This window comes from Rhipicephalus sanguineus, chromosome 6 (assembly GCF_013339695.2).
Source record: "Rhipicephalus sanguineus isolate Rsan-2018 chromosome 6, BIME_Rsan_1.4, whole genome shotgun sequence".
Taxonomy (NCBI): domain Eukaryota; kingdom Metazoa; phylum Arthropoda; class Arachnida; order Ixodida; family Ixodidae; genus Rhipicephalus; species Rhipicephalus sanguineus.
In genome coordinates, this window is record NC_051181.1 from 31,044,884 (window position 1) to 31,068,724 (window position 23,841).

The 23,841-nt window shown below is 45.2% G+C and overlaps 2 protein-coding genes across 2 annotated transcripts in view; one reads left to right on the top strand and one right to left on the bottom strand.

Annotated features, from left to right (window-relative positions):
• The window catches only part of LOC119397802 (uncharacterized), a 312,440-nt gene that overhangs the window by 230,911 nt on the left and 57,688 nt on the right, over positions 1-23,841 (bottom strand). The gene's annotated exons all lie outside the window — the stretch shown is intronic.
• The window catches only part of LOC119397166 (probable 4-coumarate--CoA ligase 2), a 223,229-nt gene that overhangs the window by 12,314 nt on the left and 187,074 nt on the right, over positions 1-23,841 (top strand). Inside the window, exons 3-5 of the mRNA XM_049416471.1 lie at positions 6,294-6,495; positions 12,080-12,189; positions 20,642-20,844. Of these exons, the coding sequence (XP_049272428.1) occupies positions 6,294-6,495; positions 12,080-12,189; positions 20,642-20,844 (515 nt within the window). The remainder of the gene's footprint in view (positions 1-6,293; positions 6,496-12,079; positions 12,190-20,641; positions 20,845-23,841) is intronic.

Consider the following 23,841-nt stretch of genomic DNA (forward strand, 5'->3'; position numbering starts at 1 on the left):
ATGAACATGTATATATGAACACATACACACACACATACAGTTATTATTGCACACGATGTCTGCCACAGATTTCAATGTTAGTGTACCTGCTACTCAGGTATCCTCAAAAGAAAGAGCATTGAAAAGTGCATGAACATAAAACTAACTTAAATGTCTCTAAAGTTTGTGAAAATTCACCTAGCCAGCAGCCTTATCTACCCAGACTAACAATGTAACAAAAAACACACAAACGAAATAAAACTGCACAAAAAAGAACATAAGTTAGGCATTGTCCTTGAGCTTGTCAAGAATCTACAGCAGTTTACTGCTTGCCCAGCAACGTGGAAAACTCTCTTCCTTGTGCAGCAAACTTTGAATTAGTCCCAATGTTTGGGCGAAAGCAGACGGGTAGGTAACATCCTTTATGTAATGTATGGTCAAACACAAGAAAAGTGTCTTTTCAAGTGTGCAGTCATCTTTCAGGGTAACACGCTCGTCCTCAGCACAAGAAATAAGCTTTGTTGTTGAGCTCCAAACAGTGGGCCCTGGCAACCCATGGACATCTGCAAGATACTGGAAAAAAGTAATAAAAAGTAATATATGTTTTATGTTCTGCACAGCACATCTTCATACAAAAAGCTAACAATTCAGAGGTAGTGGATGGATGAATGTCAGCACTAAAATATTGCAAGCTTTAGATGCAAAACCGTGAATAAATTGAGATTGTTATGGGCGTGGTTTATGCCACAGTAAATAAATCAGTTTCAGCCACCCCGATACGCAGCTATAGGTACCACTGCTTGAAATTTTGCTAATGCATTCAAAGCATCCACAAGTACAATGTCAGATCTCACAAGTGTATAAGCAAGCGTTTCTTTGTGTTTCGCACGCAATGTTCATATCATATATCTGTTCCATGAAAATTGGTAAAAGCAGCAGCCAAATGAGTGTACTGAGACCATACGTTACGGAAAGCAGAGCCTTGGCTTGCTTCAATAGTAGGCTGAAATGGAAGCCTGAAGCCACCTCTCAATGATGACATATCACAGGTGGTGATAGATGGTATGTGTGTTGGGCATGTCCTTTTGCACTAAACTTGAGTGATGATGTGTCACGTTCACAGGGCAAACCTGAAAATACCTGGTTTCTGTTTCTGTTGGGAAATGGAAGTACCACAGGACAATCAAAAGGCCCGAATGGATTGCCTACATTGACTTACATGATTGCTTATGTGTGTACGCCTTTGTGCATACGATGTACTTGAACTATCTTAAACTATTTTAAACAAAGGAATTGACTGGGCCCTATTCAATTGCAGAAAAGGAACTCTGCTACACACAAGGTGGACGTAGCGACAGAGTCCACATTGAAAAACTAAAGGCCATGTCCACACTAGGATACATAGCAGTTCCCACTCATCGTGTAAGGTGGCTACGCATGTAAGGTGGCTACGCATAGGCTAGTATCAATATTCTTTGCAGCACCAAGGAAACAAACTTCAATCTACATGGATGTTCTAATACTAAATTTGAATGATACAAATTACATTCAAAGTCAATGTCACAGTACTTTAGCAGACTCAAAGGGCCCACTTTGTGTACAGAGATGCATGCAGTGAATGGTGCTGTTGTATATAGACTAATATCACAACTTTCCAGGTCCTATCGGCTGTCAATGCACACGTCTGAGAGTGGTGCCACCACCTGCTTATTGAATATTGTCTTTCTTTCACTGAAGTTAAAGCTCTTTTGCAGAAAAACATTCTTGTATTCAAAAGTATTTTGTGTTTGCATATAGCATAATTGGGCGTAAAATTACCCTGAATATCTCCTTTCAATGTGGTCTTGACAAACATGTATTTGTCGTCTGGTCAGACATAGAACAGCTTTTTTTTTAATTTCATCTGCTGCGCCGAAAATTGCTGCATAATTGTGACAAAATTGTCGTGCGAAAGAAAATTCTTCAATGGAATGAGCTAGCTATAGATATAATTGTAATTTATCAACTCTCCACCAGAAACAAATATCTAAGTTACATCTGTTGCAGTACCTAAACGCAGATAAATAGTTACATTGTTTACGAACGTTTTACGACAGTCATGCACGTACAATACTGATTCCGTTTTTGAGCAATATATGAGAGATAGATCCGCTTCAGGTGCACAATTGTAGATGCTACTTGATATCGTTCTTGATTCGCGAACCACATCATAGTGAGCAACAGTGTTTCGCTTTCTGACAATTTGCGACCTTCATGCATTTCGAAGAAAAGGTCCGAGCAAGAGGCTCTTCCAATGCGCCTTTCACAGATCTATCGAGATTCGTTAGGAGCGGTGCTAATTGTTTCTAACAGCACAACACAAGGTGGGGGCATCGAAATAAACTCACCCAGTCGTGCATGGTTCACGGGGCAGTGCCCGCAGTAGGAGCACCAGGCAACTTGATGTGACACGCCTGGTTCCCCTTGCTGGCGGTTGTACGCGAGCAATCTGATGCACTCACACTCACATCGCACTTACACGTGCCATCATAACTGCACGCTCCTCTCTGAATGCCTTTGACGTCGGTCGAGGTGTACATCCCACGCAGCAGGGCCTGATCGGCACTGCCGAAACGTTGAAGCACGCCAAGACGATCGCGGGACCGAATTCCCAACGAAAACAGAGAGACCACACAAGGAGCGGGCACAAAAGAGACAGACACCGCTCGACGCGCATGGGAGAGAGAACTGTAGGGGGAATAAGTCAGCAGCGTGAGCAGGGAGAGAACGCGATCAAAGGTGAAAACTTCCTTCGCACGTTGAGTTTGTAGACGATCGGCCAAAGTCAGGGAGGCGCTGGCTGTATCAGCTGTATCTCGAGTTCACCGGCCGCATTCGGCGCCAACACAGGAAACACTACACGACGTCAACGTGGACTTCGAGCCTTGAGCACGCTCGCTCGGCGCTTTTGATATATAAGTTTATCTCTCGCTTCTCGCCGCGGCGCCGATCTCAATTTCCCGCATAAAACAACGGGCCCTGTATAAGCGTTGCGTCCGCTCGAGACCTTTTCGCGTCAATAAACACCGGGCCCCATATAAGCGTTGCGTCCACTCGCGGCCGCATATAGCGGGCCCAGCCCGTCACAGCAGAATTTGTCACGCTTAATGGCGGCTGAAGGGCCACTTATATGGAGTACCTTGTGGTGGAATAAAAATGGGCCGTTTATGTGCCGGACGTTATACGGGACTTGAATAAGAGTGTACTGCCGTAAACAACACTTTTCAGGATATTACGAAGTAAACTGTCTATACGTGTTTTCCAGCATTCTGGACAAAATGCAAAAATTGTAATACCATATCTCCGAACACTATATGCTAGCGCATGAACTATCATTTTCTTCAGTGGCAGAGGCACCAAGCTCTTTATGTTAAAAAGCAGACATGCAACACTTCTCAATTTGGAACATATAAATGCCATGTGATGTTGCCAAGACATACCATTGTGAAAAATGACACCCAAGTATCTAAATGTCTCAACATTTTCCACTGCAGTACATTTGCATGGAATGCAGTGTTCAGCATGCAGAAAAATAGGCATATCTATTTTATGTATTTTTAGAGGGCTTCGAAAGCAGATGAGTTTGGTTTTCTTTTCATTTACAATTAAGCAGTTTTCTTCAAACCATAGCATTGCCTTATGAATAGCACTTTGGAGAGCATGAATAGCTCCTTCATAACGTATGTGACGTGTCATCTGCGTACTGATACACATTCGCTTTACAAATTCCTGAGGGAAAATCATTCATAAATAAATTGAATAAAAATAATAATATTAATGCTAATAAAATAATATTTTTGGAGTTTAACGCCCCAAAACCACGATATGATTATGAAAGACGCCGTAGTGGAGGGCTCCGAAAATTTCAACCACCTCGGGTTCTTTAACGTGCACCTAAATATGAGTACACAGCTTCTAGCATTTTCGCCTCCATCGAAAATGTGGCCGCTGCGGCCGAGATTCGATCCCGTGACCTGCGAGAGAAGGACTATAACCACCCAGAGAAGAAGAGAAGAGTCGACAAGCACTTTTCTCGTTGAATCAGCGTATAAGTGCTTGCACAGTGAAAAACAAAGAGAGGGCAAATGCGCGAGGAAAAGGCCGACAGATAGGGATGGTATGGTATGGTATGGTGTGGTATGGTATGATATGGTTTGGCATGGTATGGTATGGTATGATATGGCATGGTATGGTAAACTATTGAGGTCCTACAGAGCGTGCCTTAACACGCAACGGGCCGCTCCCACGTAGGGACCGGAAGGCCAAGCCTCTCGGCCGCATCGTGGGCCTGCTAGACAGCCCAGAGTCGGACGGCCAGAAGGGGGCTACGGAGGGCCGCATCCCAGCTGGCCGAATTTTTATCGACTGTAGACTGTGACTGGGCACACCGCCGCATCATGTGTTCTAACGTGCATATTTCTCCGCATGAGGGACAAGTACTGTCGGTATAAGTATCAGGATAGATCGTCAGTAAAAGACACGGGTTAAAATATGTATTCGTTTGCAAATGCCGGAGTGTGAAGGCCTGAGCTCTGTTGAGTCGCGGATGTGGAAGAGAGTAAATTGCACGTGCGAGATAAAAGTATTTAGTTACCTTGTTGTAGGTAGGAGTGTCCCTAGTCTCGGTGGAGTCGTCTCCGAGCTGTCCGGGGGTAGCGCGGTAGGTTAGGTCGCGCGCAGCCCCATGAGGCGACTAATCGGGGTTGGGGGGAACATTCTCTATCTGACCCTGATGTGCAGGAACCAACAAATGAAGTGGTGTATGAGTTCCTTGCCCTCGAGGAGCCGAACAGCCTTCTAGAAATAACGCCTTTTTCAAATGCTCCGACTGCTGACCTCAAGTCGCTATACATAGCGTCTCGCTTGTCATCAAACAAAGCTAGTGCGATTGCCATCTGTTCGGCAACTTCTGAGTTCCTGGCCCTGATTTAGGCAGCATTGGTAATTTGTTATTTAGAATTGACGGTTACAATTGACAAGGCTTGGCGTCCTTTATAGGAGGCAGCGTCCACAAAGCTGGCCTGTCGCTGATCACTGTATATTTACTTCAGGATGGTAGCATCTCTCGTTTTTCTTCTACCGTGGTTGTGATCGGGGTGTATGTTTCTAGGGATAGGCGCCACCGTAATGCTTTCGCGAACAGAATGAGGGATGTTCGAAAAGTCTACTGCGATCACATGGGGGGATCACCGAGATCCCGTAGCATGCATCTACCCACTTTGATAGTAGCGAGACGAGCTAGTTGTGTGCGTTCCTGAGCTTCCGCGATGTGTTGGGTGTTGTGAATGCCGAGCTAAGGTAAACGCTCTGTATGAGCAAAAAATCGGTATTCCAAGAACTCGCTTAGTGAATTTCCTAAGCAGTGCGTTCAGTGTGTCTCCTCTCTGCCCGCTTCCACCGGCGCATAGCTGGGCAAATGAGATTAAGAATTAGAAACCATCTTCAGCGCTAGCAGACAAGGACGAAGGACTAACATACCCGCATCGTAGGACTAACGCAGGACGCAGGATTAACAGACCCACATCGTAAGCCAGCTGTAGTATGTTCCAAAAACCATCGTGATGCCCTCGCGGACTTTGTACAAGAGGTAGTATACGAGCTCCCGTTGACCTGTGGAAATAAGTACATAGGTCAGACGGGAAGATACCTTAACGACCGACTTCGCGAGAATAGGTTAAACTTTACTAACAAGAATAATTACAGTCATTTGTTTGTGCATTGTTTGGAGTGCGGTTGCGCACCATTGTATGCTTCATGCACTGTTCTGGCGAAGCACAAAGATAAAGACGTGCGGGAGATTACTGAAGCCTAAGCTATCTCTCGCAATAGTGACACGTGTGTGAGTGCACCGTCAATTGATCTTTTGGATAGGGAGAGAGCCTTTCCGGTTGGCTAGAGTGTAGAATGAGGTCGCGCACTGTGCATGGATAAATAGATTGCTGTTTCCTGGAAATAAAAGTGTTGAAGTTAGCGCATTGTGGCGTCGTCTCTCCTTCGTCCTTGTCTGCTAGCGCTGAAGATGGTCTCTAATTCAGTATACCAACAAGCCCAAAGAATGGCAATCCTGAAATTAAGAATCTTGTGGGGATAATGTGGCCGCTGCAACCGCAGGACCGGGTTAATTGGAGGAACATGGGAGAGGCCCTGCAGTGGGCGTAGTCAAGCTGATGATAATCATGATGAAGACATTTGCAAACGTTACTCATGTGTCTTTTTTTATGTAGGACTTCGCAAACACTTGCGTGAATTATCTCGGCTGCCTTATTCGTTTACAGGTGGACTACACCACCAGTTATACCCGCCAAGAGCTTCTTCGTGCGTTGGAGCGGTATGCTGCGGGCTTCCAGTCTCAAGGATTGAAAATGGGCGACCACGTCTGTGTACACATGAGGAACTCAGTCGACGCGTTCGTCACTGTGTTCAGCCTCATCTTCGCAGGCGCTACCACCGTGCTGGCAAAAACATCGCTCACGCACCGTAAGGCCCCTTCCTACCTGTAAACGCACGACAGCCTTGTAGCTTCAACTTGTTTTGAAGGTTTAAATAAGCCTAATCTGTAGACGCAGCAAATCCAACACCGACCTTGTCTCAGGAAAGAGCGCTCCAGGTAAATCATGATTCCTTTTAAATCAGCCGTGTACAGGTTACAGAAAAGAAGTAACCGATTAAGTAACCGAAGAAGTGCAATTACGTCCATTAACATGTAATTGATTACAGTGGCCCCAGAGAAGTAACTGAGCAATTACAGAAATATAATCGATTACTTTTACGTTACTTCCCTTCAAAATTTTATTCCTGTAACACAATAATATTAGTTTTCTCAAACTACAACGAAACTACTGTGGTTCGCATGTTAGAGAGAAGGCTGGGAGGCTTACTGTGGCTTCTGTGATACAGTGTTACACGTTGTTAACTTTCAACGGAAGTTGTTTTTCAAAGTTGTCGCTGATTCTTGCATGCTCATTAAGAGGTCGGCTGCAACACTGTACACTCTCTCAACGCCTGCGCTCGAGGGAAGGGCGTTATTGTTACGTAGGAACACCTTGCGCACCAACTCTTAGTCGCACAGTGTTTCAGTGTCAATAACCATGTCCTCTAGGCAGCGTAACGCTTAACTGTTGCTGGCGCTCGGGTAAGGCGTTTCAGGTAACTCCAAGGAAAACGGGCGAAAAAATGGGCTCTGTACGGACCCCCCCGTCTGACAGGACGGGCCCCTTCTGAGCGGTCGCATATTTTTCGGTACGAGAACTGCCATAGGAGACTGGTTACAACTTGATTCTGGGAAAAAAGAAATTGATTAACGGGAATCAATTAAGGGAAGATGTAATTGAATTACCCAGAACGTTACACTTTAGAAAAAGCAATCGAATATATTAACAAGTTATAAGAAAATGTAATTGATTACAAGCAATAGATTACTTGCTACGCGTTACGTACAACTCTGTTTTAAATGCGTAAACATTTTGATGCCAACTCGACAATAAAACTGCCCATCTGTCCCTCTATCTCATTACACAATCATCGCTGTAAAGAGATAAAATGTATAAAAAACACGGTTCATTCCTCCGTCGTAGGAATCAGTATTACAGGAAAGCGATACGTGCCTTCAATGGTCGAGTTGTTTATTTATTTACATTTATATATCAGCGCCTGCACCATGGGTATTGGCGTTTGACACTTATAGTGCCGTTTCATGCGGATGTAGCCATGCTGGTGCCACATCTGTTTTCCGACATCTAACGTCGATGACCATGGTTAAACCTTTTGTGGTAGCTGAAGTTTATGCCTGGAAACAGCATACGGTTAAACCCGGCCAGCGCCTCCTCTATCTTTCGGTGCCTGGGCGAAGGAGAGGAGAGCAATGGGAATCGGCCATCGGCATTAGTACGGCTTTTAGCCGCCACGCGCCACCACCAGAGTAGAGCTGCCGTCACGTCATCGCTCGCGGAAACGCAGGCCGTGGCTGCATTCGCAGCTGTTAAATGGTTCAATCTTCGCCTGTATTCGCGCTGTTTGAAATAATGAAAACTTTGGTAAAGAGAAATCCTGAAGCACTTGTTGCTCTGGGCAACCAGCCCATATTAAAAGCATGCGACATTCGCATATATTTGATCGAGGTGCTCACGCGTCGTCTGCTAGGCCGATATGAGAGCGCATGCCAGTGTTGCGCGGAAAATTGTTCTGTTACCTCAATGTTCGCTTGACCGAGAGTCGATTTTTGGTCGATTTTTGAAAGCAGTTTTTGTCAGTAACTAATATTGAAAGCTTGGGCCCTTAACGTCCCCCTATGCATGCTACCACCTATTGGTGTAGCACACTGTGCGCAAGCCTGAAGTTCATGCGCTAATTAGCACGAAATGTCACCACGCTGCTTCCAAGGATATACGTGATCACCTGTTTTCTTCGTAAAGCTTTTGGAAATTACATTTGTTGCCACCGAGAGAAAGCTACAGCTGGTGCCAGAAAATAATAACTATGCCGCATGATGCCATCATTTCATATCTTAAAGTAGTTAAATCGTGATGGTACGAAAAAGTCACAGTTTCACCGCAAGGGCGAAGCGATGAATGCGATAGCAAGAAATTGTAGTGTTACACGAAGTGAGGCTGGCAGGTAACTGTTTTGTATCCGACCTCGCGTTACTACAAAACGATGGTGTAAGAAAATACGGCCGCTCCAGGGAGCGATGCTCTCCGCATAGTGACTTCGCGTTGAGAGCGCAGCACGTAGAAGGGTATACGAGCCGCCCTCCTCGCTGTGATGGCTTTCGAGATAGCGCGCGCCAGCGATGGCGACGGCACGCTTAGATTCAAAGGTTCAAAGTTGCTCCTCGCGCGATACTCCCCCCCCCCCTCGCGTCTTTTAAGGCTCGTTAAAAACAGGCGGGGCGTTTCCTGTCTGCTTCGACGGCAGGCCTTCCGAGCGGGGTGATGTTATCGCATGCACTCTCCGAGCGATGGAAATGGGCCGGCTCGTTTGAACACTGCTTCGGCCGCGTTCGTCACCCCCGCTCGCGCGCTTTTACCCGTGGTAGAACATAGAGTTCGCGGGGAGATCTTATCAATTTGGACCTCATACCGGAAGGACATGACGGCGACGGCGACGGCAAAAACCCGTCGAGACTGTCCATATAATTCTTATCGCAATAAAACTAACACAAACAGCTGCATACGTCACGCTCTTCCTGCGCCACTGGCCAATGTGCGTGAACAGACGCTGCTGTTCTAGTCTAAAGTCGTAGTGTGGACTGTTAACTTAAGCCAATGTGACAGGCATGAGAAATGCGGCTTGTTGTCAGTTTCTCGAGCTCCTCTTTGTATTTGTGGGCGCTCTGTCGTCCTCAGGTCTCTTTCTTTTCTCTTCCATTTGGCCTTTTCAGAAGTGAGCAATGTAGAGGCCTAATGACTGTCGACCTCGACACCTTTGTTGCAGGGGCAGCCTGCTCAGCCTTATTTGTGCACGCATTTATTGTGCCACTGTACACAGGGCCGTAACTAAGGGGGGGGGGAGGTGTTCTGACACCCCCCCCCCCCGAAATTTTTTCATGCTTTAACTTTTCGGGTGACAGTAAAATATTTGCACGCCTTCAAAACGACTACCAGTTGCCAAACTTAGCCGTCCCACACAACAACATCCCCCGAAATAAATTTCTGGGTATGGCCCTGGCTGTACAAGATGATCTTTGGTTGTTTTGCCGGTAGCGCATGTGGTGTCTATGGGCTCCAATTCTTCACATTCGGAACCTAATGTCAACGCTGCACATTGCGACGATCGTGAGGCAGCGTTGCTACTGGTACGTGAATTCCTTGACTGTTCGCTCGCAGCACGGTCACGTTTAGTGATACTTGACACGCTTCATTCAGTTGTTACCTTGGGCTGCAAACGTGAAGGGTAGTCTGCAAAGACTGACAGTACTGCACCCTCTTTGAGCCGCCGTTTCTTACATTCTATGAAATCTGGCCGGAAATGGCGTCTACATAATCTAGTATACTTTGAAGATGCATTAGGAGACCAATTACCTTGCCTAATTACTACACCTCTCCCGTACGCCAGCGGCAGCTGGAATTTCAGGGAACGACAGTCCAGCAGTGTTTTACGGCGAAAACCTTAGATGCCTCATCAAACGCGAAGATTTGCGGTCGGTGCGTAAAACTCATCGGTATTTATACATGTAGAACCGTACACTCAAGCTTTATCCTGTTTAATAAATTCATCAGAATGAAACCATAAAAATTTGCTCACCTACTCACATCGTGCGCACACTCCTATCAGAACATTCTAAAACGGTCCTAAAGGCCGCGATGCATTGTGACGTGGCCTGCGCCGAGCGATGGGGCGGTCCTAATGAAAACCAGTATGTGGGTCAGCATGAAAAACACATGTACACTAATCAACTACTTTGTTGAGCGTATGGGTGGGATTCATCGTGGTGTCCAGCTTTCTCTCTATATTGATTAAACTCCAGTGCGCCTCTGACCTCATTCGAAACGACTTTTCTGATGTTCTGTATAACATTAGGAGTAATTTGATGAATCTGTACAGTTACTTAGATCTTTTATGGCTTCTTTCTTTTGTATAAGAATATTATTAGCGTTTTTCCAATTCACTGGTGCATTTGAAGTCTTAAAGGGGCAGCAAAGTAAAAGAAATGATCAATCTGAACGGAATAATTGCGCCCTGAAAACTACTGTTAGTAATTTCACCATAATAGGTTTCTCAATGAAAAGGAAATAAAGGCCAATCTATAACTTGCGAACTTTGTGCCTAATACTCTGTACATGACGCCTAGGTGAAGTCGCAATTTCAATATCTTTCGCCTTCCTATTTCAGCCATATTGACAGAACAAAATTTTCGGAAACCTGATATTTTAAATTTCTGGGCGCCTCGGAGGACAGTGAAGAACGTCTGTACCAATTTTCGACTATGCCGGCCCTAGTAAACATCGTTTTGACGTCACAGCGTCACAGTTGGTGCACGAACTGAAATCCAGCATCACCACATACCAGATTTCAGTGTCGCCTCTTTTTGGCACCTTTTCTTGCTCACGCGGCTTTTCCTCCCGTAAGGGCTCCGCTTTTGGAATTGTGAAAGGGCAATGTGCGAATATGAGAAAATTTATTTTCTATTTGTTGTCACTTTGAATGATTGTAGGTTGAATTTCGCCAGCTCCTTAACTACGAAATTTCTTCCACCGTTGATCAAATCTATTGTTATACCGTCTTCACCAGCCACTTTGCATCGGGACATGCTTTGTAGGGTCATTCTAATTTGGTCGTAGTCACACATGGATGTTCGGTGCCCTGTTCTACATCGATTTCATTCCCGATTGGACAGCTTGTCTGGTTACCGTACATTAATGGGCAGAAGTGCTCTGCCTCCTTAACTAGTTCATGGAAGTCGCTAATAACATTTCTCTGCTTATCTTTTACTGCATGCATTTTGGTCCTTCCTGCCCAATTTCTTCTTAGCTACCTTGATGTGGCCCCTATTGTTAGTACTGCCTCTATCTCTTTGAAAGTAGAACAGCGTATGTTGCTCATATTCGTCTTGTTGACCAGTTTCAACAAATGAGCGAATTCCACTTTAGCTCTTGCTGTTATTACTTTCATGGCCCCACCACGGTGGTCTAGTGGTTATGGCGCTCGACTGCTGACCCGAAGGTCTCGGAATCGAATCCCGGCCCAGATATTATTAGTGATTACTTTAATGAGTTTTCGTTTTTTTTGTCTTTAGTGCTTTGAGAGAACTTGCTTAACTTTTGCTTAGTGCTTTGTCACAACTTCAATTACTGATTCTGAAAACTGTCACAAGTTTCGTTAATTTTCTCTACGTCGGAATTTACTATTTCCAAAAGCTCGTATTTCTTCGCAAGGGCGACCCTACGTTCTGCTGTTTCTACCCGGATCGCATGCAGGTTGGCCTGTTTTGCAGTGATTAATTTAGTTCTCCTTCTCGAGAGGTTCCGCGCGATCTTGGCACTCACTAACCTATGATCACTACATTTTACTTTGCTATTTATCCGCTAATAGTGACTCAAAATAGCATGTCTTTTGTTCGCAGGAGAGCTGCTGTACCAGATGACCGATGGAGATGCGAAGTATATTGTGACCGACCCGCCGAATGCGGATAAAGTGCGCAAGGTGTGCGACGAAATGAAGATGCCCGAGAAGGTAAGATTCTTCCTTGGCAGTTGCTATGCAAAAAAAAACATGAACCTTGTCACGTCAACACGCGCTATGCCGAGCCAAAAAATGTTAAACTTCGCTGTTAATGTTCATAGTTTCACCGTTACTTAACCATCAACTGGCGCATTTATCATGACATGGGTGGCACGAAAAAAAACTGTCTTCTAATTGTGTTTTAAAAATGTTGACATATCGCCGAGCCATAATGTGCGCTTGAAATATTGGCACCAGGTGGTTAGCCCCCATCAGGGTTGCCAACCGCAGGTTGATTACCCTATTGCAGGGTATTTTCGGAATTTTTCGGGCAGCGTGGGGTAGTAGGGCGGTAATATGATTTTCTGACCAGGCGTAGGGTAGTTTCCACTTTTCGCTCGTCATCGATCAGGCGATCGACGCGACATCCCCGAGGACGTCATTCCTAAATACTACCAAAAACTAAATGTTTCTTTGAATAAAACTGGAACTCTCTTAATTCACATGTGACCAGCATAGGGCAGACGCGAAAGATAATACGTCAATCTTTCCCGGGCGGGGCGGAGAATACGAAAAAGAAGGGGGCTTTCGCCTTGGAGTCATCGAGTGCGCAAGGGGCCATGCGAGTTTTTTCGATGACAGTGGATGGGTGCATGAAAGAGCGTCCCCTTTATGACGTGCGGTGACCTGAAGATCAAGCTTTAATTATATTATTATTATTATTATTATTATTATTATTATTATTATTAAATGCGAAGCATTTCTTAGCGAACCTCTGGCACTTTTAGCGTTTCTATCTACGTATCTATCTATATATCTATCTAGCCACCTACGTCTGGGTGCTCTCGTGATCGCCTCCTTAACTTGGTGTAGACCAAAATTAGCACGGGAGGGTAAGACGACTTGACGAATATGACTGTCTGGTCATGACATGAATAACGTGAAAATCCTGTCGCGTACGTCGTCAAACCCTTTCCTCCGGACACCTGTGGCACATACCCGTTTACCACGGGCCGTGGTATACGGGTATGCGCCACAGGTGTTTGAAAGTTTATACCTACCAAAGAACAGCGACAACAGACATTGGTAAAAACCGACACCTAGACCCGACGAATGCAAAGAATAAAAATCAGGACCTTAGCAGGAATCGAACCCAAGCATTCTTCGTGGCAGTCAGGTATTCTTCCACAGAGCCATGCCAGGTCCGAAAACTGCTTTGGAAAAACGCCCTACGCAATCGTAATGTCGGTGCAACGCCAATTGTGGTTGTGGTGCTGGCTATTTAATTTTATAACAAAGCAGTAAGCGCTAAGTATTTACTCCTACGGCGCATGCATCATGTCAGGTTAACGTCTGTGGTTCCACTGTTGGCTCCGCTTTTATAGCTGTCTAATAAACATTACATTTGTATTCCTATAATTCAGCAAGCTATATTCAAGCGTTGCTCGACCGCGGATGAATACGCTAGCGAAAGTTATGTACGATATTCACATCATCGCACCATCAAGTGCACTTCGTTTCGATAATACTGACGTATGTGCTCTACCGTGAGTGCTGACGTTACGTCAGACCATAAGTTGCCCTTTAAACACCAGTGTTATCGACGTGCCTGGTAAGCCCGCGATGTGCACACAACTACTACACTTACTAAATCACGTCGACCCACCTCGTAACGCTTGGCTCAAAGGAAAAAAAAATGTGGTATAGAGCTACTCGCTGACTGCTTCGCATGAAACCGATTCCCACAAGGTGTGGGATCTGCCGAATTTATTATTATTATTATTATTATTATTATTATTATTATTATTATTATTATTATTATCATTATTATTATTATTATTATTATTATATTATTATTATTATTATTATTATTATTATGTCACAGTGAGTGCAAGAAAGGAAACGAAAAGAAAGACACATGTATCTACTGGAGCCATGGACTCGTCCACTTTGTTAGTGGCTCAAATCCCCCAACGACCCCAGCGGCAGTGGGCTATATTTGTGTCAAAGTTGAGCCCTGACACTACATCTGCTGACCTCAAGAAACACATTGAGTCTGTTGACCTTTCCTTCTTACTCCTCGTTCTGCGGTACAGTTGACTAAGATACAACGAAACGTCTGAATGACCCGTCAATGTGGCCGTGCGGTTGCATTTTCAAACCATTCCGTGGGATTCTCCACGACAACATGCTCCATCTGTCAGAGTGCGCACCCGTAAGCAACGGTGCCGTGTAATTTGGATATATTTTATCAGAACGCTCGTGGTCTTCGCACTAAGACGCGCGAATTCTTCGCTAATGTTGTTTCGTCTTCTTTTGACCTTATTGGGATTTCTGAAACGTGGCTGTGCAGTGAAATTCCTTCCTGTGACTATCTTCCGTCGAACTACACCACCTTCCGCAGTGATCGGGACTTCTGTGCAACTAAACAAAAAGGTGGTGGTGTATTGATGGCTATAGACCGTTCTCTAAGATCTGTTAGAGGCAAAGACATAGAAACAATTTCTGAATCAATTTGGATCGAAATTAGTCTTGAGCACTGTGAAAAATTGTTGATTGGATGTTTCTATACATCGCCTAGCGTTTCACCAATTGCTTTTAATCAGATCGTCTCTTCTATTGAAAATATGGTAATTTCACATAAGAAGCACAAAATTCTTGTACTTGGCGATTTTAACACACCTGGAATTGACTGGACCACACTTAATTTTTCTCATTATCATAATTCCTAAAGAACAAATGCAGCGTATTGTTAGATTTTCTTGCTTTTAATTCCCTACAGCAGCACAATAGTATTGCCAATTCCTGTGGTAACGTCTTAGATCTGTGTATTTCTAATAATCAACCTATCGAAGTATCACTCTCTCACATCTCTCTTGTTCGTCCTGACAAATTTCACCCACCACTCAAACTAACACTCTGTATTTCACCAGAAAAACCAAGCTTTCCAAAGAAAATCGACAAAACGCCCAGATTTGCCTTCAAGCGAGGTGACTACGTTGGCTTGTACCATGACTTGTCCACCACAGATTGGTCACTGGTAACTGACAAACCCAATGTTGATGATCAAGTCGATCAGTTTACGGAGCTTATCTTGACCAGCATGCGCAAGTTCATTCCCCAGTATACACCACATCATTGTAAATATCCCTCCTGGTTGTCATCAGAACTTATAAGTGCACTGAAACATAAAGATTGTGCGCACAGGAAGTATAAACGTTCTGCATCAACTCATTTGAAGGAAGAATTCTGTCGTTTTCGTACTCTTTGTAAACGTCTTTATAAACGGGATCACAGTCTATATATTTCATTTTTAGAAAAAAGCGCGTCTGACAGGCCGGCTGAGTTTTGGAAGTATGTGCGCAAACGGTCGAGCAAAAGTGGCGAGTCCTTCAGGATACTGGACCCAAATGGAATAGAAGTTCAAGCCGTTGCTGACTGTTTTGCCATGCATTTTTCATCTGTCTATAAGTCTCCAGCCTCTGTAGCTAGTAACGGTCGACAGGTTAAGGCAGTTGGCACAGCTGATGCTGTGTCGCTAGATGAAGATTCCATTTCCGAATGCATTAAGCGCTTGAAACCATCCTTTTCAGCTGGCCCAGATGGCATCCCCTCTGCCATACTAAAAGCCTATGGCAGTATACTTGTCCCAGTATTGACTACCATATTTATTAAGTGTCTGCATGCTTCAACGTTTCCTAGCATGTGGAAAACTGCTCGTGTTTTCCCAGTGTTTAAGTCTGGCTGTAAAAGTGACGTCTCGAACTACCGCCCTATTTCCCTTCTTTGTGCCGCATCCAAAATCTTTGAGCTTGCTCTTCACAAAATATTGTCTTTTGATGTAAAAAATTCATTGATTGTGAATCAGCATGGGTTTCTCGCTGGCCGCTCAACTGTCACTAATCTTGCCAGTTTCATGATGCAAGTCTCCACGCCTATTTCGCAGAGAGGACAGGTTGACGCTATTTACTGTGACCTTAGCAAAGCTTGTGATGTTGTCAGCCATTCGCTGCTTGTGGATAAACTTGCACACTTTGATGTTGATTCTTCAATTGTGAATCTCCTCCATAGCTATCTTCTTGATAGATTATGTTACGTTGCCGTTAATGGCCAAACGTCCTCTTTGTATAAAGCTACTAGTGGGGTTCCTCAAGGGTCGGTACTGGGCCCACTCCTCTTTTTAATTTATGTTAATGATGTTTCTTCTGTCATTCGGAATTCTTCTTTCCTTTTGTATGCCGATGACATAAAGATATTTAAGGAAATTCGTTCAGTTATCGATTGTCGCTTGCTGCAATCTGATTTGTGTTCTTTTTCTGAATGGTGCAGGAGCAATAACCTCACCCTAAATATTTCAAAAACCAAGGTAATGAGTTTCACTCGAAAAACATCTAGTGTGCCATTTTTATATTCTGTCAATTCTGTGTCGTTGTGTAAGGTATGTGAGATCAATGATCTAGGTGTTCTTTTTGATAGCACCTTACACTTTTCTGCTCACGCTAAGCGTGTTGCTTTGCGGGGTCTTCGCACCCTAGGCTGTGTTTGAAGAATGTCTAGGGAATTCCGTTCTCCTGTGCCCTTCCGAAAATTGTACACCGCGCTATGTCTTCCTCAACTAGAGTATGCATCTGTGATCTGGAATGGCATTCCTAATTCCAGCAGCAACGCCATTGAGCGAGTCCTGAAAAAATTCCTAAGCATTTACAACCATCGTTTCGCTACAAATGACTCTGGATCTCGTTCTAACGCTGCTGGATTATTATCATTGCCATCACTTTGCTGCCGACGAAATCGCGCTGATCTGTTATTTCTTTACAAGCTTGTGCATGGTATCATATCCTGCCCTGTACTGCTCAACTGTCTTAATTTCCGAATTCCACGTAAGCTGACCAGAGAGAATAGACCTTTTCATGTAACCGCCTGCCTCTGTGAACATTCGACCATTGGCAGGATACAACGTCTTTACAATGCTTACTTTTTGGAGCTAGATGTTTTTCACAGCTCCCAGTCGTTGTTCTGCTCCGAGCTTTGCACTGTACTTACATAGCCTCGTACACTGTCGACCTTTTTTTTTTCTGCGCATAGCTGTATATGTGCAATTTTATAACGTTTTCTATCCCTGATATTTTATTATGAATGTTGGCCTTTGTTTGTTTGTTTTTGTCATGAGTAAAGGGGCACGGGGCGCGCGCCGGACAGCGCAAGGCGTCGATGGTGTGCGGGGAATGGAAAAATACCCGATGGTGTGCACCCCCGCCACGTCGACGCAAGCCATTGGCCGGAGGAAGGCGCGTGCCACGCGACCCGAACTGAGGTGCGGGTCGCGTAACATGTGCAAACACGCCAAGCGGTACAAAAGAATACGATAAACATTTCTACTAAGCTCGGCCTTAGTGGCCCGAAAGTCTGGCAACTATGGCGTCTTGGTCTAGCGATGCGAATGGAAACACGCCAAGCGGTACAAAAGAATACGATAAACATTTCTACTAAGCTCGGCCTTAGTGGCCCGAAAGTCTGGCAACTATGGCGTCTTGGTCTAGCGATGCGAATGGAAACACGCCAAGCGGTACAAAAGAATACGATAAACATTTCTACTAAGCTCGGCCTTAGTGGCCCGAAAGTCTGGCAACTATGGCGTCTTGGTCTAGCGATGCGAATGGAAACACGCCAAGCGGTACAAAAGAATACGATAAACATTTCTACTAAGCTCGGCCTTAGTGGCCCGAAAGTCTGGCAACTATGGCGTCTTGGTCTAGCGATGCGAATGGAACGTTCTTACTTCGCGTGAGTCCGTCGCCTCGCTTCCGCGCCAAAGTCGACGCTGAGTCCCGTCGATGCTACTCCTCGACGTCTGGGAGTCGCCGTCGTCGAGGCTGCCGCCTCGCTAGTCGCCCTCGTCGCTGACCCGTCGGTCTTCGTTCGAGAACGTCGTCTCGTCCGGTTAGGCCTAACCCTCGGCCTATCCTCTTGGTGCCACTGGGTCAAACTGCCGACGTGGCTCTCCAGGTGATTGTCGGCGGGTTGCCGTCTCGTCGAGCTGTGGTAGTGCCGTAGGTGCCCTGCGAACTGCTGAATGAGGCTGCTGCAAGCTCGGGGAGCCTCACTTGGGCGACGCCAAGGTCGACGGCTACCCTCCCGAGCCTCTCGTGCCGCTGCCCCCAGAACGAGGCCCTACTTCTCTCGTCGCGGGTGCGACGCTGGCTTGCCACACCTTGCTCCTCGACGACCCCACCGAACAATGACTGCTTGATCCTCTGGGGTTCCGCACCTCAGTTCGGGTCGCGTGGCACGCGCCTTCCTCCGGCCAATGGCTTGCGTCGACGTGGCGGGGGTGCACACCATCGGGTATTTTTCCATTCCCCGCACACCATCGACGCCTTGCGCTGTCCGGCGCGCGCCCCGTGCCCCTTTACTCATGACAGTTTTGTTTTTGTTTTTGTTTTTCGTGCGCCAGTACAAAGACCTTATGGTTGTTCCTGGGCACGTTAAATAAACGTTTGATTGATTATTATTATTATTATTATTATTATTATTATTATTATTATTATTATTATTATTATTATTATTATTATTATTATTATTATTATTATTATTACGTTACGGCCTAATCTTGTCCAGCTAAATTAAGGTTCTCTGCCTATAAGAAAACCTTATGAATTAACAACCCAACTTTCTGCGCCTTAGCGCGGATAAACCTTAATTTTCTTGCTATTCTTTATTTTTTTATTGTTTTATTATTATTATTTTCCTATCAGCCTGCTTTTCCGCCACCAATCCCCCAGTCATATTTTACTTATTTCTATCGACGACCTGTTTGCCTTTCCAATGTTGTCCTTAAAACTCAAAGATTCATGTAGGCTAAAGCCCTAACATGCACCCTGGTGGATGTCTTCACATTCAATTAAAACATGATCCGTCGTTTGCTTGCCTTCTCCATGTGCCTTTTCTTTACTGAATCTCGCTTTATAAGTAGGCGCACTAAGGTAACCCGACTTCGCTTCGAACATCAAAGCGCATACCCTTGAATTATCGTTAAGTGCATCCTTGCTTATTTCGTCTTTACCCTTTCGATAGTTACCCGGAGCCAGTTTTTTTTTTTTTCATCGCTGCTATCCAATACACCTTTCCCGCCTCTCTGGCGTTTCGCTTAACGTCCTTTGTCAACATATCGCTTACGCTGCCAGCCGTATACTTGCTGATGAGTCTCCTACTTCTTTTTTCTCAACTGTCAGTCAACGCTCTTCCCATACAAATACAAATTTTGTGTACTATAATGTCCATCCCCATATCACAAGTATGCGGCGATGAATTGCTTACCATGACATCAAAGGGTAACACGTCATGATTGCATGACATGTCAAGGATAACATGGCATTTATGACTTTGATGACTTGCAAAGCCATTTAGGGCAAGACAGAGATTGCATAAATCACAAGACATCGTCCCAGCTACTTCTTTAGATGGAACATCTTATTATGCAAGCCCCGCTACGGTGGTCTTGTGGTTATGGCGCTCGACTGCTGACCCGAAGGGTGCGGGATCGAATCCCGGCCGCGGCGGCTGCATTTTCGATGGAGGCGAAAATGTCTGAGGCCCGTGTACTTAGATTTAGGTGCACGTTAAAGAGCCTCAGGTGGTCGAAATTTCCGGAGCCCTCCACTACGGCGTCCCTCATAATCATACCGTGGTTTTGGAACGTTAAACCCCAGATATTATTATCTTATTATGAATGACATAACGAAGATACCATGTCATGACTTATGTGCCGCGCAACTTATTCACACGGAACCAGCACTATTTGGCCAAACGTTGGCCAATGTGTAAGTATGCGGGAATGTATACATACGTGCGCTAATGAAAAGGCGGACATGTCATGTATCACATGACATGAATGGTTTGTGAGAAGATGTGAGTCGCAACCCGTGAATCGGATACAGTCGCCGGGCAGATATTAATAACAGACATATCGGTCTGCTTAACTACTCCACGAAACATGGACAATTTAATAGGAGGACCTTTGGTGAGCCAGCGCTAGTGCTGGCGTTGTCGGATCGTAAACTCGCCTCGTCACACTTGGCCCAAGTTCTATACTGCGCCATAACCGACGCCTTGCTCACTGCTTCGCGTAACGTCGATTCCCACAGTGCCTATAGGATGTGATGAATATTCTTCACATAAGGAATCCTCCCGCTCTTCCTCTAATACCTGCTTTCGGCAAAATTCGCGCTCCACTGAAATTATGCGGGACAAGTAGATGGCTAACGCTTCTGTGATTTAAAGACGGTTTGTCCGCCTATGTTTAGGACTCTCATTCTGTTTTTATCAGAATAACCATTCAAAGGGGTGATCAATATCATCAATTAGTATAATGCCATTTAGTATGAATTTATATTTTGACTTGACGAGTATAGCTTGCCTAATTTTATCAACTTAAACATTTAATTCTTACATTCCTGGGATGCAGGCCCGCTTCATACTGGGCGAAGCACCCGGCTTCACTTCAATTTTGGGCTTCGCGCTCATGGACCCGAAGCAGTTCCGTGAAGTACCTGTGCCTGACCCCCGGAACACAATTGCGGGCATCAGCTACACCTCGGGCACCACGGGCCTGCCCAAGGGTGTCGAGATCACGCACTTCTCCTTCATCGCAAACATTGTGCTCTCCAAGTACGTACTTTTCACGCGCTTGCTATTATTTATTAAAATTGTCCCACGCTTTGTGTTTATCTCTGTATGAAACCTATTTCGTGACATCTTAGGCCTTGATGCGTGCTACAGGCTTCTGGTCAAATTACGAATAGCCAATTTTGCGCCGTGACTCAGGCTGTTGGTTAAATACTACATGTCATGTATGAAAAACTTATTTTACTGAATATGTTGAAGTGGAATTGAGCAGCATAATGTGGGCTTGAATAGACGAATTGCGCCATCGGGTGTGTTTTACTGGGCGCGTGACTTACGTATGTGAGCACTGCTGACCAATACTCTCGAACCGTTACCACGTATACAAAAATACAAAGGGAAAAGGAGAATTCGCTATGAAACATACCCATAGAAGGAATGCATAATGACAAAGAGAAGACGGAAAACATTCACAGTATCAGACCTGGGGTGCTATGCAGGATGGCCCGAGCTTCTCGGGCATACGAGTTTGCTGCGAGCTCGCACTACGGCGGTCATGACAGGAAGACAGTGCGGAGCACGCGATAGCAGCGTTGATAAAAACGGCTACAAGAACGAGCATGGCGTCACAAACGCATGTGCAGCATTAATGGCGGTTTTCAAAGGAACGCCGCGTGCGAACGCGTCAGCGCCGCCACTCAGTCAACATTTTTACAGTGTAGCGACGTCAGCGTGATTGTCGCGCTATCTTTTTGCCAACTGATCATCGCGCCTCCCATGGGCGTGTTCGTGGGCGTTTGTCCTCTTTCGGAGAATTCTTTCGTTACACCTGTAGCATGGAAATTTCCACACTCGAAGGCAACAAGGGCGCACACGCAGCACTCTGGTGCAGCTGGTTTCGCTCCTCTGGAATATTACAGCTAAATAAATGGACAGGTTACTGCTATACTTACATTACATGTCTGAAGATTTTTCTGTAGTAACAAATTGATAGAAGCAATGTCTCCACAAAAAAGTAAATAATAACATTTCTAGCCGCAAATCCTACCTGTGGCGCTTGCTTCGTGGCTGTGAGTGGTACATCGTGAGCGCGGTGAAGTTGAATGCGAGACATCGTAGCCACGAGATGATATAACCTTTAGTTATTCATGCGTTTGTGCATAGTCTGTGCGATTAAGCTGATAGATTAATCGTGCCGCTCGCTGGCGTTGCGCCTTGAGCACTGCTCCTCCGCAAGAGAAAACGCGGTGGGCTGATCCGATCTTCACCGCGGGCGTCTGTCAATCAAATTGATTGACGTGCGAACTCGGGCAAAAACTCGTTGATTCTGAAAAGGCCCCAGTTCAACTCGGGACTGTCATGGCGCCGGTGTGCCTGTAAAGTGTTTCATGCAGTGTAGGCTACTGAGTAGATTCTTCGCATATAAAATAATTTGTTTACCTTGCACTACCCTTGCAAGGCTGGGGCCATCGGAGGAGCTTGTGGTCACCCAGCTTCTTTGAGCTTATTACGTGGCTTGTCTACCCAGTATGCTTGGCCTGCTTCAGAGTAATGACCGCGTCAGTTCGGTCTCAATATTCGTGCTATTGATTAGCTAGGCCTTAATTAACATGGCAGTGAGGAATTATGTTTTAATTCGTCGTTTTAATCAGCACGGCATTATTTATTAGGTTTCTTTATCAAGGTCTTCATTAGCACGATTGTACTTAACATAACGTTAATTAGAGTGATCGTAATTACCGCGTACTTGGCGAGGAAGTTCCTAATTAGCTTAATTTGAACTAGCGCGCTGCTAATTAGCGTCGTGTTAACTAGCATAGCCATAATTAGTTCGACCTTAACTAATATGATACTGAATAGTACTGTCTTGATTATTAATGTTTAATTACACCTCATTAATAACTCAGGTTTAATTCGATAGGTCCTGAATAATGCAGAGGTAATTAGCATGATCCTAATTAGCTCTGTAATAATTAACACGATCTCGGTGAGGAAGGTCTTTATTATCTTGGTTATAATAACACGATCCTAATTAGCGTAGGGTTAATTAGTGTGATCTTAATTAGCTTGTTCTTAGCTTTACATGGCTTGATTAGCATGGTCTTAGTAAGACGTGGCTTAATTAACTCGGCTTTAGCATGATTTGGCTTAATCAACTTCGTCATAGCATGTCCTGACTTAGCTAGATATACCGCGCAGTCAATTAGCGGGCGCACGTGCTCGGGGAGCTAGCAGACGATGAAGAAGAGGACGAAGAGGGCACGCGTCGGCCGAGCAGCGCGCTAGAATGTACAGGCCTTCCATGGTGATTATACACGTGGCCTCGGCGATTAGATCTAGCCGCGGTGTTGTAAGGCGCTTGGTCGGAACTGATCTCGGAGGCCACGGTATTGATTATTCGGAAGGATACTTAGTGCAGACATTAAACGCTTGAAAATGGATTCAAACGGCCCACGAAAACATAAAAAATATAGTTAGTAGTACTTTCTGTCATTTTTTTCGCATGGGTGCATTTCTGCACTCAGTGGAACGACAAACAAATGAAAGAAGGTGCCTCTAGTTTGAAAACACCACCCAACCTTCTCGACCGCCCTTGACGTGACGCCGCGTTCCATCGTCGTAACCAATGGAACGGAGCGCGCGATGAGGAATGGATGTCACCTTCGCGTACTGTTAGCTCGTTCAAAAGGGGGTGTCGCCAGAGCTCGGAAAGATTCCGAGGTTCGCCAAACTCGGGCCATTCTGCATAGCACCCCTGTTTTCAACTGAAACTATGTATCTAGGAAAACAACAGGAACGAATGAAGTGAACAAACCCAAAAACTAGAGTAGCACGTCAGCATGGGTAAAGTGAAATACTGTGACGGCGCTGCTATAGACATGCACAGTCTACCGCTCGACTGAAGTTATTGAAGTCGTCGAAATTGTAAAGATCAAACATCCAGTACTGGTCAGACATTGGTCACTCTTGCGCGCACGTTGGTCAACCAAACGTTGGTCACTTACTGTGTACACTTCGATGCCTCTGTATGTGCGAAGCCCA